We start from the raw sequence: 17,149 nt of genomic DNA, 5'->3' as shown, positions 1-17,149 counted from the left end.
AAGTTTTGTTCTAAGTAACTTTGGGGCTTGATTTTGATATATGTGTCAGCTGTAAAGGACCTGTTGAACGATGGAGAGATTGAGTACAGTGTAGCTATCTTGAGGAAAAGTATCTGTCTCAAAGGCAGGTATATTTCTGTAAAGAAAAAAGGTAGAAGGTGGCTTCTCAGCTGTGGTTCAAAATCCCAGTGTGATTCATGGGTCATACATAGATCATGGTCACTGAACACTAGCTTGCTTGTTAAACTGCTCTCTTTAGCAAATTATCTATCTGTTTAGAAAGTCAATGTCTGTGTGCATAGTTTAACCAATACTTTCTTGAGTTAACATGCATATTCATGGTTTGAAAGCATTTGCAGTATTTAAAGTAATATGAAAGTCTTGCATCATAGTAGTTTCAGACATGTTCAATATTAATGTAGTAATGTAGTCTTACAAAGCTTCTCTGACCTTCTTGATGCTTTGTGCATGGCAAACAAGTCATGATCGATTTCCTACATCTTTTCCAAAGCTATATAGAAAAATATAATCTCGACATTTACCTTCACAGTGTTAATAAGATTAATATCATTGCATATCATGAACCTCATTTGGCTAAGTAGCACATGAAAATGAACCTAAATGTTACCTTATTGCTGTACATTTCAGTCCATAAAGCCATTCTGAAAGATATTTTATCCAGTTAAGCATTGCTGCTGCATTTTGGAGACAGGCACTCAGCTATCAGTTGTGTGGCTTTTTCAGCGTACTTTTTTGGAGTAAGAAATTGGAGTGATTGCATGTGCTAAAACGGGATGAGGAGCCTTTCACTCACCATGTCCTTTGGACGACAACTCCCACAATCCTCAACTATGTTGATGGAAGTTGTAGGGCAAACCATCTGGCAGGCAAAAGGTACCCTGCCCTCTGCACTAAGGCAAATGAAAAAGAAGAGACAAATAACTAGCTCTCTGGATTAAGTACTTTGCATAACATAAGCATGCTAACTCCTAATGGAATAGAAAGCCTGTGGTTTGACCTTTCCCTCACCTGGTCCATAATTCTGGATGAGAATTAAAGTAATTGCCAAAATAACTAATAATGAAAGCCTCACAGAGGGTTATGTGGACTTTGTGGACAAAGACAGTGGCAGTTTAGCATCTACTCTGGAGGCAAGAGATCAGGCACCTGCTAATTGAAATTAGGTTGCAACAGCTGATACTTCCACATGGGAAAATAGAGGGGGCAAGTGGGAGGAAATGCACAGAAGGAGGCTTTTATTGCAGGATCCAAAGCTGGCTATAAGGAAGAAGATAAATCACAGAAAGGTTATGAGTAGTTGGAGAAAGGAAGTGCTTCCTCTTTATTTCTTTATCATTATAGATTTTGTTACCACTAGTCTTAAAAGTTCAAGATTTGTACCCACACAAAAAGCTTCTCTGAATCATTAAGCCACAATAAAAGTGAATAATAAAATACTACACTCAACATCAACATGGAGCTAACTAAAAAACAGCAAGGAAATTACCTTATTCCTTAAGGGAAAGAAAGTCAAATAATAAGCATTACACAAATTGTGGGTTTTTTCCCCTTTTTCTTTTAAAGAAATTGTCATAGGTGGTATATATGGTCTTCGAATTATAGTTTTATGTATAATTTTGATTATAACAGTGTATGACAACACTAAAGTCCCACTGAATTCAAGTGGACTTATTCCCAAGTGGTGCCATATATGTTTGCAGATGAAATGATATTTCCAGATTAAGACAGCATCTGGGAAGTAGATACTTATTCTTTAAAACAAAAATTCATGGAAAATATTGCCATTGTTTTGAAAGCCAACCAGACCTATGTGCCAGTATACTATTGGAACTTTAATACATTAAAGCCAGAAATAAAGTCGTCTTGTAGGGCACAAGTTAGATCTGGTCCAAAAGAGTAACTTTCCCAGGCTCTACATAAGGTTAAAATTGATCTGCACATAAATCTTGACTTCTGTGCAGATCACTGTGTGTCTTTATTCAATCTGGATTTTTTAAAAGGTTATCAGCTGACGTCTGCAGAGTGTTATGATCTGAGGAGCAACAGAGTGGTGGCTGATCAGTATTGCCACTACTACCCTGAAAACATCAAGCCAAAGCCAAAACTTCAGGAATGCAACCTGGATCCTTGTCCTGCAAGGTAACTCAGTTTATCATTTTGAAACACAGTTTACATTGAACAAAAATAAGCAAGTCAAGTATCTGTTGTTTAAACCTTTAGGAAATTATTAGGGTATTCTCTGGCATGGAATGATAGATGGATGACTATGAGTGCATTTATTGCTAACAAAAGAACTAGACAGATGGTAAATCCCAGAAACTATTGCACTGAAAGTAAACAGAAAAGCAATTTGTACACATCTCTGTCTCTGTACCTGGGCTTTTCCTAGCACAAAGTTGAGCAAGGCAGCATTTGTGGGAAATAGAAATGGTAAGATGTTGGAAGACAGAGGTGAACATGTCTCATAGCCTGGGTTGCTCACCCATCCACCTCCAAGTAAGACTGCTACCCTTGGTGTGTTGGAAAATATTGTCCCACAAGCATTAAAGTAAGATTCAGTTACTAGATTGTTTGACTTCTGTAGTGGTGCTATCTTGTCCTTTATCTCAGGCAGCCAAGTGCCAGGGACCCTATATGTAACTTACAATTTGTGATGTTGGGACAACATGCTGTCATAGGGCCAGAGCAGATGGGCAGGAAAAAGCTGCTCAAACTTGCTTTTTCTGAAAGTGGGTCAAAACTGCACTGTTCGCACCACCCACTCCCAAGACAAGCCAAATATGCACTGCCTGACTGCACAATGCAGCGTCAAATCCCATCGCTGGGGGTTTTAGTTGTTTGTTTGTTTTCCTCCCCACCATGTATGTGCACCATCGCACAAACACACTACCTGTGACCTCTAATTACCTCCCAAGTTCTGCCCAAATGCCATTGCATTGGATGACCACCCAGTCTCCATGCAGTCACATGTGCAATGCTCCACCTGTACAGCGCACCAATGAATTGATGCGTGAGTGATACATTGGCAAAGCACAATCATGGAGGCCCCTTATACATGGCATGGCAGGGAGTTGGACTGGATGGCCCTTGTGGTCTCTTCCAACTCTGTGATTCTATGATTCTATGGCCCTTTCATCTGCATTCACCCATGTCCCCAGTTGGACTGTCTGGCTTGTGAATGTTGTATTTACATCCATTGGAGTGGTCGCACTTTCATTTATGCCACAGCACCTCACTGACAATGGGCTGTTTATATGCAGGTGTGAAGATTTCGTGGGTTAGGCCAGAGTATCCTGGCTTCTTTTTGCTCCGGTTTTTAGCCCTGAAGTGCGGCTTCATTTCTGTTTCCACCCACTTTGGAAGCATGCATCATATAAACGCCCTGCCTTCAAAGCAGCTGGAAGCTGCTTTGTTTTGCCCCTCTGTTTCACTCCATAGTTTCACTTGGAGAAACAAAAATGTAACCTGTCAGACACGGGTCCAAAGGGAATTCTGGGAACTGTAGTTTAGTGAGACGTTTGCCTTAGATGCTGCTGCAAAAAACCACACAACACCAACTTGGAAGAAAGGCCACAACTTTATTAGCAAGCCATTGGTATGGGTTGGCACAAAGCATGAGGTCAGGATCTGCGAAATCAAACAACCCGATGTTGTCTGATTAACCAACCTGGCACCCACCAGGCGCTTGGGATGACCTAGGGGCTAAGGAACACAAATTGACCGCAAACCATGCCATGCGTTCACATATTCACTAAGCCCCTAGTCACCGGGAGGCGCACCCGCGTTATGGCCCCCGCAATGGCCATACGCCTGCCCAATTCACCCCCGGGTACCTAGTGACTCCCAGACCAGAGCACCATGGCCCTGGTACCTACACCGTGCCGATCCTGGCCTATGCTGCCGCCCATAGTTGTGACAAAAAACCCACAAGACAGCGGTGGGTGGGCGGGGGAAGCTACTCCAGTCTTCCTCCCTTCCTACTTGGCTCCGCTCCGTGCGAAGCCAAGCGCCGACTGAGGGGACAGGGCCGACAACGCGGCCTAATAAAGGCCTAGGCCCCGCCCCCTCCAACGTGCAGTGCGGGGCTCCTCCTCCAGGTCAGCTCAACCAATGAGCTGCCCTGGAGGACCGGAAGCCCCGCACCACAAAGTCCGACTCCCAGAGCGTCGCGGGGCGGAAAGGGGGGCCCCTTCCGCCCCGCGCACCAATAGAGAGCCGGGCAAGCCCCAGAGCATTCTGGGGCTTGTAGTTTTTTTGCCGATTCTTCGGCAAAATGGCCTGCCCCGCAGCGAGGCAGCCTGGATTTAGCCTCCTCTGACAAAGAGCACTGATGCCAGGGCAGTTAAAGAGGTCTCAAACTGGATTATTTCCACAGTGTGCTTTGTACAATGGCTAATGTGCTGCATGAGTCTCAATCCAGTCTGAATAATACAAAGTAAATAGAAATGCACAATTCCCAACCTCTCAGCGTGCAATAATTAAAGAGAAGGACGCATGATCATTTAACATGTCAGGGATACTTGCACTGGCCTGGATATTTATTTCTGTATTTATTTTTTTGCTGTTCCTTTTTGAATGCTCACCTTCCTTATTCATTCTACTGGAGTTCGTGCATGTCATTAATCTTTGGGAAATTACCTCTGCTGTTTTCTAGCTTTGTTTTCTGTGTGATCTCACACTGCACATGCACAGGTGTCTGCATGATACATGCAAATCAAAAGAGAGAGTGAAAAATAACTTCTAGGCAGATGTCAGGAAGTAATTTTTTACTTTTCCACAAGACATATTTAGGTGAGGTTGTTGACATAAAGATCCTGAAGGGCAAAAGAGTTTAAACCTCTGCTGTCTTGACAGAATGGAATGAAATGGCCTAAACTGAACTAGGAAATATAACACTTTGTTCATAGGTGCCATTACTCTTTAACAAGGCTATTAATGCCCCATTGTGCAATAAACAGTGACACTCATCATTTTGCTGTCTCTTTATTAGATTTTTCAAATATATTTAATTCTTTCAATTTTTAAAAAAAGTTTAAAATCCCTTTCAGTATTTTTTTTCTCCTGAGTGAGATTGGGATTACAAACACTGGCACATCAGTTCCCCCAAACAAAGACTACCTCCCCCCAACCATGCACTTCTAGATCAGTTCTTCTATGGTTTTTGAACTGGATATGGCAGCTATATGATCAAAATATTAGTTGCCCTCTCTTTATAAAGAGTATCTAGTGCTGGGAAACAGACATCCTATATAAGTGTAGTGGATCTTTGGGTTTTTCATCTTAGAAAAATGAAGATTTCTAAAAATTTAAACAGAATGTAATAGCTTTGTCTCAGAACACAAGAATCTAGATACATCAAACTGATAGAAATTGCTTTTGCAAACAAAGAAAGCAAAGCAAAGCATGGATTTAGCTGGTTTAGAACAAACAACTGACCCACCAGGATGGCCAAAATATCAATTTTGGCAACTGGTTTATGGCTTTTAAAAGAATAAATGATGATTTTATGGACAATACTTTTCTACAAGGGAGCAACCAGGCAACCCTATTCAGGCATTCCATCTCTGTAAATAATCAATAGTCATAGTTCATAGCATACTCTTTGTCACTGTCATGATTCTCTCCCAGAAGTTTTTAATTGTCTATGGTGCATCTACACTGTAGAAATTATGCAGTTTGACACCACTTTAACTACCATGGCTCCATTCTATAAAAACCCGGGATTAATAATTTTGTGAGGGACGAGCAGTCTTGGCAGAGAAGGCTAAAGACCTTGTAAAAAAACAAACCCCAGGATTCCATAGGATGGGGCTACAGCATTTAAAATTGTGTCAAACTGCATGATTTCTACAGTGTACATGGACACCTAGATGCTACCCAGGGAATGTCGAGTGCAGCTTTTCCTGCTGTCAGTATAATGCAGGGAACCTACAGAAGTACAGAAGCCTCTTACTTCAGACATTGGTTAGTTGTGCATATGTTGATAATTCACACGGCCAGCCCTAACATCAGGCAAAGTCAGTTGCCAGAAAAGGGCAATGAATTGTTAGTTGGTTATTATGTTACTGTTGTATTTTGAAGTGAGTGGTGTGTTCCTGAGATTAGTTGCCCTCATGTATCAACACCACTTGGCTAGCGTTGGTTATCACTTGGCTAGCTTAGGTTAGATTTGGGTTGTCAGTGAGAAGTCAGAAAGTCTTGGGCTAGTCCTGGTTATTCATCGAAACAGAGGCCTGTTACAGACTGCCAAAATAAAGCTGCTTCGAGTCTCTTTGGAGGTATGCTGTTTAAATGATGCGTGGGTCCTAAGAGTCCGGAGGTTGCGCCAAAGCCACACTCCATTCCTAAGGACTCGAGTGCAGCTTTGGTGCAACTTCTGGATTCTTAGGATGCATGCATCATTTAAACAGCATGCCTCCAAAGAGACCCGAAGCAGCTTTATTTTGGCAGTCTGTAACAGGCCAGAATGACCGAATAGGCTTCTAGTTGTATGCAAATGTAAGTAATGAAGTGTCAAAGACCCATTTTAAAAAAAGAAAGAAAGAAAGAAAGAAAGAAAGAAAGGATGCTTTGGAAACATCAGGGTTTGAGTGGAGGAGGAGGCAGAAAGAAATAGTTATTGTGTGCACAAAATCAATCCGTACATGGCTGCTAGAGTTTGAGTTTCTATATATTGGTATCATGGATAAGAACATGAAACTGGAAGAGACTCCTCTTGACAGGATGTTTGCTTAACTAATTAAAGAGGTCTATTCAGTTCATTTCTAATTGGCAGGTCATGCCGAAAATGTCTTAACTGCCTTCCTCTTATGCTGTCATCACATCACTGAAAGGTATTTAAATAGACAGCAATTATGAGGCATATATCTGCATTCCCATTTCCCCTACATTCGTGATTGGAATACCCATAGGATTTGGCACATTTTCTGAAAGAATACACTCCCTGTGTGTGTTTTTGCAATGTGTGAATCATTAACAATCTATAAAGAAATGGTACAAAGTTTCTGCCATGTCAGCTGCTGTGTAGCTAGGATTCATATGGCAAAGTGACTTAAATGCTGTTGATGCTCAGATTCGGTCAGGGCCACCTGAAGGTGTAGCTAAGGAGTGGGACAAAATTAAAGCATTGGGGGAGGCCCATAAGAATTCTGCCCCCTCCCATCAAATTTTCCTTTGGGCCCCAAATTTCTACCATTACAGAACATGAGAAACAAAATATTGTTCATACCTGGAACTCTTATATTTGCTGTGTTCACATTATCTTGGTAACTTTGCATTTCTTTGGATCCCAAAGCTGAATTTCTAAATGTTCAACTGAAGTTTGTTTGTTTGTTTAGTATCCCACCTTTCTCCCAACACAAGATCCAAGGTGGTATACAACATTTTAAAAGCACAATACAGCTTCCAAAAACTGATAATACAAAAGTTAAAATCGTTGTCTAAATACTCTAAAGGCACCAGATCCCATGTGATCTTGGAAGCTAAATAGGGTCAGCCCTGCTTAATACTTGGATGGGAGACTGCCAATGAATACCCGGTACTGTTGGCTGTATTTCAGAGGAAGAAATGGGCAAAACCACCTCTGAGTATTCCTTGCCTCAGAAAATCCCATGAAATACAGACAGACAGATATAGACTGTCCTGTTCACCAAAACTGGTTAACATCACTCAGGTGTGATAGAGGAGGTACCAGTTTGAAGTAAGTGATTGTTATTAGCCTAGGCACCTTGTATATGTGGAATGAGGAGGGTGCATCATCTTATCCTTTGCATTACAGACCACCCCTGGCACTAGACAGTGGAGAAGTAGACACTTGGGTAGCTCAGAAAGTTGATGTTCTTTCCATCTCTACTCAAGCCTTTCAATTTTGTAGGTTGGGCTACTGAGTTGTGATCGCTGACAGTCTTTTTTTTTTTCAGTACAAAACAAACATCTTTTTTTAAAAAAAGAAAGCAATTGTGGCACCTTAAGGACTAAATTTTTTTTGTTTGTTTTTTTAGTATAGAAGCATTCATGGATTAAAAGTAGCAGAGTTTGGAGAACTTAGTTTTCAGACTACAACTCCAAATTGTTGTGGTCACTGCGATATTCTGTGAGATATGATCCATAAAAGTAACTTTTCTAAGCTTTGGTCTACAATGGGTCTCATGCTTGCTTTCTGTAGTCCTGAATCTGTCGAATATATGGTAAATAGCTGCGTTATCAGCAGAGGAAATGAGTGAACTAAGGGGCTATACATATTGCCGCTAAGGGGTGGCATGCAGCTGTCCCTTTCCTGACCAGATTAGGGCCATGGCAACCTCATGCCACGGCCCTGATCTGGCCACTGGAGAGTGGAAAATGCAGCATAGATGCCCCTTTGGCACTCCATCATGTGGATGCAGCGCTGGAGGTGCATCATGATGGTATGCACATTGTGGATGAGCACCATGGGGTGGAGTTAGGGCATCCAATGTGAGGAACCTGCGCCCTGATTCTGCCCACAGGCCAGTGATTTCTGCCGGTCTGCATAGGGCCTCTGTCTGTATGTGTAAAAGGCCAGAAGGAATAATTTTCATTTGTTAGATCTGTAGACAGAAAGTTGAAACTCTACATAAGAGGAGAGGCATTTGAAGTGAAGGCACAAAATTACTTTGTCAGGACAAGCAGAGAAAGGTGTGTAATGGGGTGTCATTCAGAGTGTTAAAAGGTATGTTCAGTTAAGTATTATCAATATAAAGACTGTAATTAATGTAAGAAAGGAAGGACAGGAGATTTGCTTATCATAAGCACTCTCACACAGGCGCCTGTCTGTAGCCTGAAGTGTGAAAAGAGAAGAGGAGGGCACATAAGTAAGAAACCATCCCAGTAGGATCAGATGCTCCGTCAAACCATGCCTCAAAAAAACAAACCTGAGCCTTAAATGGCGTCAAAATGGATAAATTAAACCTCGTTACTAGTTAATTTGGGAGTTGACTAATCTGCAGTAGTCATTCAGCTCAAGCTTGTAAAAGGGAGCATAAGGGAGTATCACTGACAAGTAAATATTAGTAGTTTCTGGATTTGTTTTGCAAGGTTAATTTAGAGTTGAAATTCCCCCCTTTTTTCTTTCCGACGGACTGAAACTCATCTACTCCATTAATGTAAATTGAGGTTGGTGGAAGACACTATTAGTTTTCTGGCATTTGGCATTTTGATTTGTGACAGAGAAAATTTGTACAGTGGTTTACCTCATATTATCATATACATTTTGAATTCTTTTATATTCTACCCAGTTCAAAGTGACTTTTCTCATTCCAGCCATTGAAATGGTCTGTGGTTAAACTGCTCACTCATCCACAACATTATTTGGATATGTTTTTCTATGAAAATTATAGTGAGCCGCTTTCTGTTTACCTCATTGTTCAAAACTTTGTAGGCTGTGCAAACCCTGCTAGAGAATCTGAAAAGCAAATTATAAAAGCATTCACTTTCCGTTGCCATAAGGGCACACTATAATATAAATAGATGGTCAGGCAGTGTATGTCTGTGCACAGTGGAGGAGAGTTTTTGCAATGGATTGTTGTTGTTTTTAAGCCAGGCCATATGTTATAATTATACTGGAGATGACATCATGTTGAGATATTACGACATTTAAAGTCTACTGATTAATCATTAGTAATTTCATTTTTCAGTGAATAATGATGAGCCAAGTGTACTATTCTCCATATTTCTAATATGCTGAATCCCCTAAACTGACCGTTAACTTTTAGTGGAGGCATAAACCATCTGATCTTTGTGATAGTTAAGAGCACAAAACCTGTTATTCCTCTGGTACAGGTACATATACAGAACACATCCCTTCCCTCACCCATACAAATTCAGTTTTAATTCTAGGATTAATACTCAAGTCTATTTCATACTAGATAGATGAGTTTATATTGTGGATGTCATATTAACTAACTTGTAAATCAGTGATTCATGAAAAATTTAGCAAAGTGAAAATGATAGGTGAGAATGTCCACTCACTTGCTCCATTGTGTTATGCCTTTTGATTTTTAGCAAGATTTTAGATGATTAGATAAGCTATTTAATGCTGTGGTTTTGTATAATGTAATCATTTAGTGTTTATTTTATTGTGTGTACCTTCTACTCAGAGGGTTGGCATTATTGTTCCTAACAGTGATGGATACAAGCAGATCATGCCCTATGACCTCTACCATCCTCTTCCCCGGTATGTAAACCAAATACACAATTTAACAAATGTACATATTCTTTGTGGTTTATTGATACTCTAACAGAGAATGGTAGTTATTCACAATGGCAACTGTCTATGACTGTTATTTATTCATTCATTCATTTCTTTCTTTCTTTTTTCTTTCTGCATTGCCCTCTGATTTTCTATATAGAAGCTGAATTGTCCTGAGCTTTCCGATAGAATAATTGTCCATCACAGGAAACCAAAGACCTTGTGAACTGGAATGCCCATTTGTGTGATGGAGATAATCACAAATTATGAGTAATTGCTTTTTTGTCTTGCCCTTTTTTCCATGTGACAGTGTGCACATATTTGATAGATGAGGGGCTAGTGTTTGATTGGAATTGTCTCACAATGGCATTCACAGTCCCTTGGTTAAGGAAGAGCTTTGAAATCAAATTTTCATAAAAATGAACCTTGAACTTTATCAATTTGGCCCTGGAACGGGCCTGTAGCATCCCAAAACAGAATGTTCTGGGGACGGGAGGCAGCGGGGAACACATTTTACTGTACAGCGAGAACGCTGCTGCCGCCAACCATCCCCATCCCCTTTCAGATGCATCCCAGAGGTGGCGATTTTCGGGAATGCTTGAGAAGCATTCCCGAAAATCGCCCCCTGGGGAACACATCCAGAATGGGATGGGGACCTTCGGCGGCGGCAGCAGTGTTCTCACTGTGCAGTAAAATGACTTCCCCGTCACCTCCTGCCCCCAGAACGTTCCATTTTGGGATGCTACAGGCCCGTTCCAGGGCCAATGTGATAAAGTTCAATGTCTCTGCTCTTCAGAGGTATAATACAAAGATATAGCCATGTTAGTCTGTAGAATTAGTATGTAGAGAGATCTGAGGAGTAGACTTAAGTCTACGAAAGCTCACGGTGTCAACCTCTTTCTTTCAGTTAGTCTCAAAGGGGCTACAGAATCTCTCTATACATACTGCTCTTCAGAATTAGTAATTTCACATAATATATATATATTTAAAAGATATTGAATGTGAATAATTAGCTTACAAGGCAAATAATAGACTGTTGGCCATTTCAGGTTAGGTTATTGCAGTGTTTTTAAATACGTACTGAATTAACAACTTTCAAAGTAGTCTTAATTGAACTACTGTAAAATAACTATTAATCCTTCATTGTTCTAATAAAAAGGAATTGTCTCTGTAAATGTTCCTTAACGTATTTTATCATTTTTGTTCAATAGTGTGTCACTAAAACTTAATATTATAATCATTAATTCTTTGAGCAGCATACCTTTGTCTGAATTAGGTAAAGACTTTTTTTAAAGACCTGTGACTAATTGGATGAACACACTACACTCTTACAGTGCTGCAAATCCACTTTAACTGCTCTGGCTGCTTCCTATTGTATTCTGGGATTTGCAGTTGAGGGAGGAGCATTTACAATTCTCAGCCAGAGAACTCTTATGCCTCACTGAACTACAAACCCCAGAATGCCAAAGGAGGCAGCCAGAGCAGTAAAAGGGCCGTAGGAGCACTATAAGAGTGCAGTTTGATATTACTGTGTAACCACTGCCATAATGAAGCAGCTTTATTCAATTGTGCTTGGCTTATTGGAATTACTTTTGCTTATATGCTTTCATTCAGAGACAATTGAGTCTAATCATTGAAGCATTCAACCAATTACAACAAGCCTGGTTGAACAGTAACCTCTGTGTGCGTGTGTGTTTTATGTGTCTTAAAGACATGTATCATCATCCCATTTTGGTTAAAATGACTATTAATCATAGAATGCCCTGCTAATCTTCATGTATCTAATTCCAATTCTGGATGGAATATAAACAAAGAATGAAAATATACATTCTTTGTTCAAAAATTGGCCCAACCAAACTTAGTACACCAAGGTATATAAGTACAACCAAGTGGTTTGCTCATCTTTTGGAACAAAATGTTTTTAAGAAGAGACAAACCTCCTAGAAGCTTTCATGAACATGATTCCTTCCTTTTTTAATTATTTGTTGTAGCAGGATTGGGTGGGCTATACATTTACAGAGCTGCAAATTGTGTGAGAGGTACATGGGATTTGTAGGCCATGTATTGTTGGCTGAAAAGTTTCTGTCATCTTTAGTTCTTTATTTTATTTTCATTTTAGTTCACCTTTAAAAAGTACTTATCCTAAACTAGCAGTTGTGTTGTGGTTAGTACCAAGATGTGAGGCATAGGCCTGGTTTTGAAACACGTTCAAGGCTTCATAAATTATCATTTATGTTGCTGTGAATTAATACCTCTCCTCTCTTACTATCATCATGCCATCACTTTCAGTGGCAAGAGGCTGGCTTGTATTAAGCCAGGGTTTGCTGTTACATAAAAGCCCTGGAAGTCTAGTTCAGAGTCTGTTAACAAACCAAGAAAATGTCCCAGCTTTCCCCCCTAGTTTATTAGCCAACAATGAGGCAGAATTTACATAATATGAAATTCTAACAATGCAAAGAAGGACCTTCATACCAAGTATGACATATAATGTGAAGGGGGAGAAGAAAGATAAGGAGAAAAACCTTGGTCCTAGCCCCCATTTATGACTTCATAAGATCTGTTATGAAGTCTCAAATGGTGATTTTATCTGAGCCTTGGTACTGAAAAACATCATAACAATTTGCTTTCAGCTGGCAAGAACCATTTCACACACTGTGAAACTGCAAACGCAGGCGTGCCACCAAGGATGCTTTACTTAAGTAGCCACAGACAGTCTTGTTTCACATATACATGTACAGCAGCATATGCTGGAAGCTGTGCCGGAAAAAACTCTCATGTGCCCCAGAGGAAGTAATGGGGCCCGCGCCCACACCACGGGCACAAGCCCCATTACTTCTAATGGGACTCAAGCATACACGTTTTTTCCCTTAGGCGGAGGGGGGGGTCTGGAATGGATCCCCCGTGTAAGGGAGGAACCACTGTATATGTACGTATTTGCTGTGGTCACATATTTATAGGTATACACTTAGAAAAAAATCATAGGTACATACTTAAGAAAGCATAATGAATGAATCAGCTAGAGGAAAAGCTGGTCTGTTGTGCTACAATCATGTTATTGTCAATACCATTATTCAAAAAATTACAGAGTTGGGAGAAAAGTTGAAAGTTATCTAGTTTGACCTGGGTTCAATATAGGATCTGCAATGCATGATGCAATTGTAGCGTCCCTGACAAATGACTGTCTAGCTTTAGATTTTGGAGAACCCACCACTTCCTAAAGCACTCTGTCCCACTGTCTAATGGACTACTGTTCTGAAGTTTCATTTAATGACTGGCTCCAGCAATCACCTCCAACCTCTAGAGCTGCCCTCTGGAACATAACAGTCATACCGACTATATGGCCTGCAAGTGATGACCAGTTCATGTTTTATAATGCAGATCTAAGTATGTTTTCTCAGACATGAAATGGTTAGCCAACCTGCAAAACTAGACTGCATTGAGAATCAAAATTGAATTTTGTAATAATAGCAGACTTATTCATAAAAACAAACAAGCCCATTCACTTATTCTGTAAATGAGAAGGTTGGGATGTGCTTACTACTAGTGTCCACAGAATGGCATTAAGTTTGTGTGCATGTGTAGGAAACTCATATGTAATCAAAACTCCCAGTTAGCTGGAGCAGATCTAGATTTGACTATACATAGATACTCTTTTCCAGACATTATACTGACTATTCATCTGTTAGTGATTGGGGCAGGATCAGTAAACATGGTCCTGCTTTCCCTCTGATGCATTCACTGTAGATATGGGGTGTGAAGTTGCATGAACAGAGTTATTTGAATCAAGTCAATGTAGGAATCAGCAATAGGATGTGCCTAGACCAAATCTATCCTTTTCAAGGAAAAGTGATTGGCAAAATACTTTAAGTGCAAATATCAGTTATGAATAATACATACAATTAGCCCCAATAAATGGGGGGGGGAGCGATCCCACAGACACTAGGATTTTTATGTACTTACTTATTCTAAGCCTGTCCCATCTTTTTACTGCAGGTTGAGTCCTGGTGGCGCAGTGGTTAAATGCCTGTACTGCAGCTACTCACTCAAAACCACAAGGTTGCGAGATCAAGACCAGTAAAAGGGCTCAAGCTTGACTCAGGCTTGCATCCTTCTGAGGTCGCTAAAATGAGTACCCAGATTGTTGGGGCAAATTAGCTTACAGTTGTAAACCGCTTAGACACCGCTTAGGCAGTATGAAGTGGTATATAAATGAAGCTTGTTTGTTTTGCCTCATCCTGAATTCTAAAATCTGAAACTTTTTGGGAGGGGGGGGGTGGCTGAGTTAGTGATACCTTTGCTTTCTGATGATTCAATGTCCCCAACAATGTACATAAATAATTAAAAATATTGTGCATAAAATTACCATAAAATGAAATGTATAAGGTGTATATGATACGTAAATGGATTTTGTGTTTAGACTTGGGTCCCACCTCCAAGATATCCCATTATGTATATGAAAGTATTCCAAAATCTGAAAAAATCTAAAATGCTTCTGGCCCCAAGCATTTTGGATAAAGGGGACTCAACCTGTAGTAGGAAATCACTCAGTACAGTGGATCTTTGTTTTACTTAATGCTATAGATTAGTTGTTGCTAAGAGATGCTATTTCCCATTTCCTCCTGCAGTTCTAGGAAAATATCTTAGCAAATGGAATTCATGCCTGTGCAATGGATTACCTTCACACATGTCACAGCGCAAACGCCTTCATCAATTTGACAAAATTATTTAATCTCAGTTGGGTGTTAAGAGATGAAATACTGACTGATGTACCAATAAGGGTTCCACTGGGAAACTGAATATATCAAAAGATAGATAACTCAGGTAGTGTGACTTTTCCTTGACTGCTATTTTATTTTGCAGGTGGGAAAGCACTCCATGGACTGCATGTTCTTCCTCTTGTGGAGGAGGCATCCAGAGCCGCACAGTCTCTTGTGTGGAAGAAGACATCCAGGGGCTTGTCAGCTCTGTGGAAGAGTGGAAGTGCATGTACACTCCCAAGATGCCCATTGTCCAGCCCTGCAACATTTTTGATTGTCCTAAGTGGCTGGCTCAGGAGTGGTCACCGGTAATCACATTCTTCAAATTTATATATGTACAGATTGAGTATCCCTTCTCCAGAATTCCAAAACCTGAAATACTCCAAAATCTAAAATGTTCCACTTGGGTGGCTGAAAAAGAGACACTTGTGCTTTCTGATGGTTTTTAATAATTTTGTGCATGAAACAAAGTTTGTGTATCCATATAAACATGCACAAAATTATTAAAACATTAGGTATAAACTTATCTTCAGGCTATGTGTATAAGGTGTATACAAAACATAAATGAATGTCATGCTTAGATTTACATCCCATCTCTAAGATATTTCATTATATATATAAAATTATTCCAAAATCCGAAAAAAATCCAAAACTCTTCTGGTCCCAAGCATTTTTGATAAGCGAGATTCAAACCTGTATATGTATTTTAACATATTACATATGAATCCCCTGCATTCTAGAAGTACCTCCAACATTTTCAGCAAATGACCCTAGCAAGAAATGAAAAGGGATAGAAAAAGCATGGTGCACAGTGAAATAGCATTTTTAAAAGGCCATATCCACTCTGGGGTCTTTGTAATGATCTGAAATAGCCTCTGTATAAAGGCAAACTCAAAATTTTAAATATACTATACTCCTTTAATACTTCTGAATGGTCAAAATTCAATTATTGTCTAAGAATTTCGGTTTTCCCAATTGGGAAGAGTTTTTACACAAAGATGGCTATCACAGCATATAAAAACACAACAGTTTGTGTACATGTGTCCCATTTTATGGTATATTTACATCCCTGGCTCATACATTACTTCAGTGGAGGAATTGTGTTTCCCCTGTATCTGGCCCTCTATATTGCCAGCATGCTACACTAATATTTCTGCTTCATGCTGATGGATTACCTCATGTGGGCCCTTTCTTTACCAACAAGAATAGCTCCACTGAGATGATGAGCCTAAGCCTAAGTACTGTCAGGGAAAAATACACACTGTGTGAGACCAAACAGATACTGAGTTTCTCGACTTGGTCCTTTAATCTAGTTGCTTCAATTGTGAGATGAATGGGGAGTAGTTTAAACCTCCTTTATTGTGTAAAGCATTACCGAAGTCTTGGTTTCTCCATAAATGTTGAAGATTCTAAGAACATAAAATTAAGCCAAGGAGAGAAAAACATTAAACCCTGCTGACAGTTTAGGATTCTGTTCATACTGAGTTTTACCTGTAAATGTATTCAGGATTCAGACATAAAATCCCAGTCAATTAACTTATAAAAACAGTCAAATATAAATAATGTAGTTGAATTATAATTCATAGGCATGCTCTGAAAGTGGTAAGCTATCTACAGACATGATTTAAGCATTTATAATGTGCCCTTTGACCAGAAACAAAGATGCTGGATTACTGCCCAGGTACCTGGAAGAAAGCCATAAGTCCAACCATAATAATTAAGTAGAAGACCTGTAATGCTTATATTGACCCCTGCTGATTTAAATTTTCTTTTTCTTTTTTTTGTATTGACAGTAAATTGATATAATAAGTATAATGTTACACACTAATATCAATATACTTTGGTACTATATATTGCAGTTTAGGACATAACCAGTATCCTCTCTCACGTTTTAACCTCCTTCCAAAATAAGATGAAGGGATAGCCCCTCCTTCAAGAAATCACTATATTCAGATTACCCAACAAAATCTGACCATGGGAGTCAGAGAGGTTTCATAAGATGTAATACTTATAAACAAGTGAATATGCTTATACTGTAGTTCTACAAAATATATAGGGAAAAACTACCTTTTCTTTATTCTGTTGGTATGCTAACTGTTCTGTGTCTGCTTTTCATGACATCAGTATCTCCACTTGGTCCTTTCTGGACAGGATCAAGTGAGAG

The 17,149-nt window shown here is 39.7% G+C and overlaps 1 protein-coding gene across 1 annotated transcript in view; it reads left to right on the top strand.

Moving 5' to 3' along the window:
• ADAMTSL1 (ADAMTS like 1) overlaps positions 1-17,149 on the top strand; it is a 628,141-nt gene that overhangs the window by 450,917 nt on the left and 160,075 nt on the right. The window contains exons 10-12 of the mRNA XM_042452391.1: positions 2,022-2,160; positions 10,163-10,213; positions 15,089-15,293. Coding sequence (XP_042308325.1) covers positions 2,022-2,160; positions 10,163-10,213; positions 15,089-15,293 — 395 coding nt within the window. The remainder of the gene's footprint in view (positions 1-2,021; positions 2,161-10,162; positions 10,214-15,088; positions 15,294-17,149) is intronic.

This window comes from Sceloporus undulatus, chromosome 2, assembly GCF_019175285.1.
Source record: "Sceloporus undulatus isolate JIND9_A2432 ecotype Alabama chromosome 2, SceUnd_v1.1, whole genome shotgun sequence".
Lineage (NCBI taxonomy): Eukaryota > Metazoa > Chordata > Lepidosauria > Squamata > Phrynosomatidae > Sceloporus > Sceloporus undulatus.
Note: the sequence above shows the minus strand (reverse complement) of the source record. Positions and strands in the feature narration are given on the sequence as shown.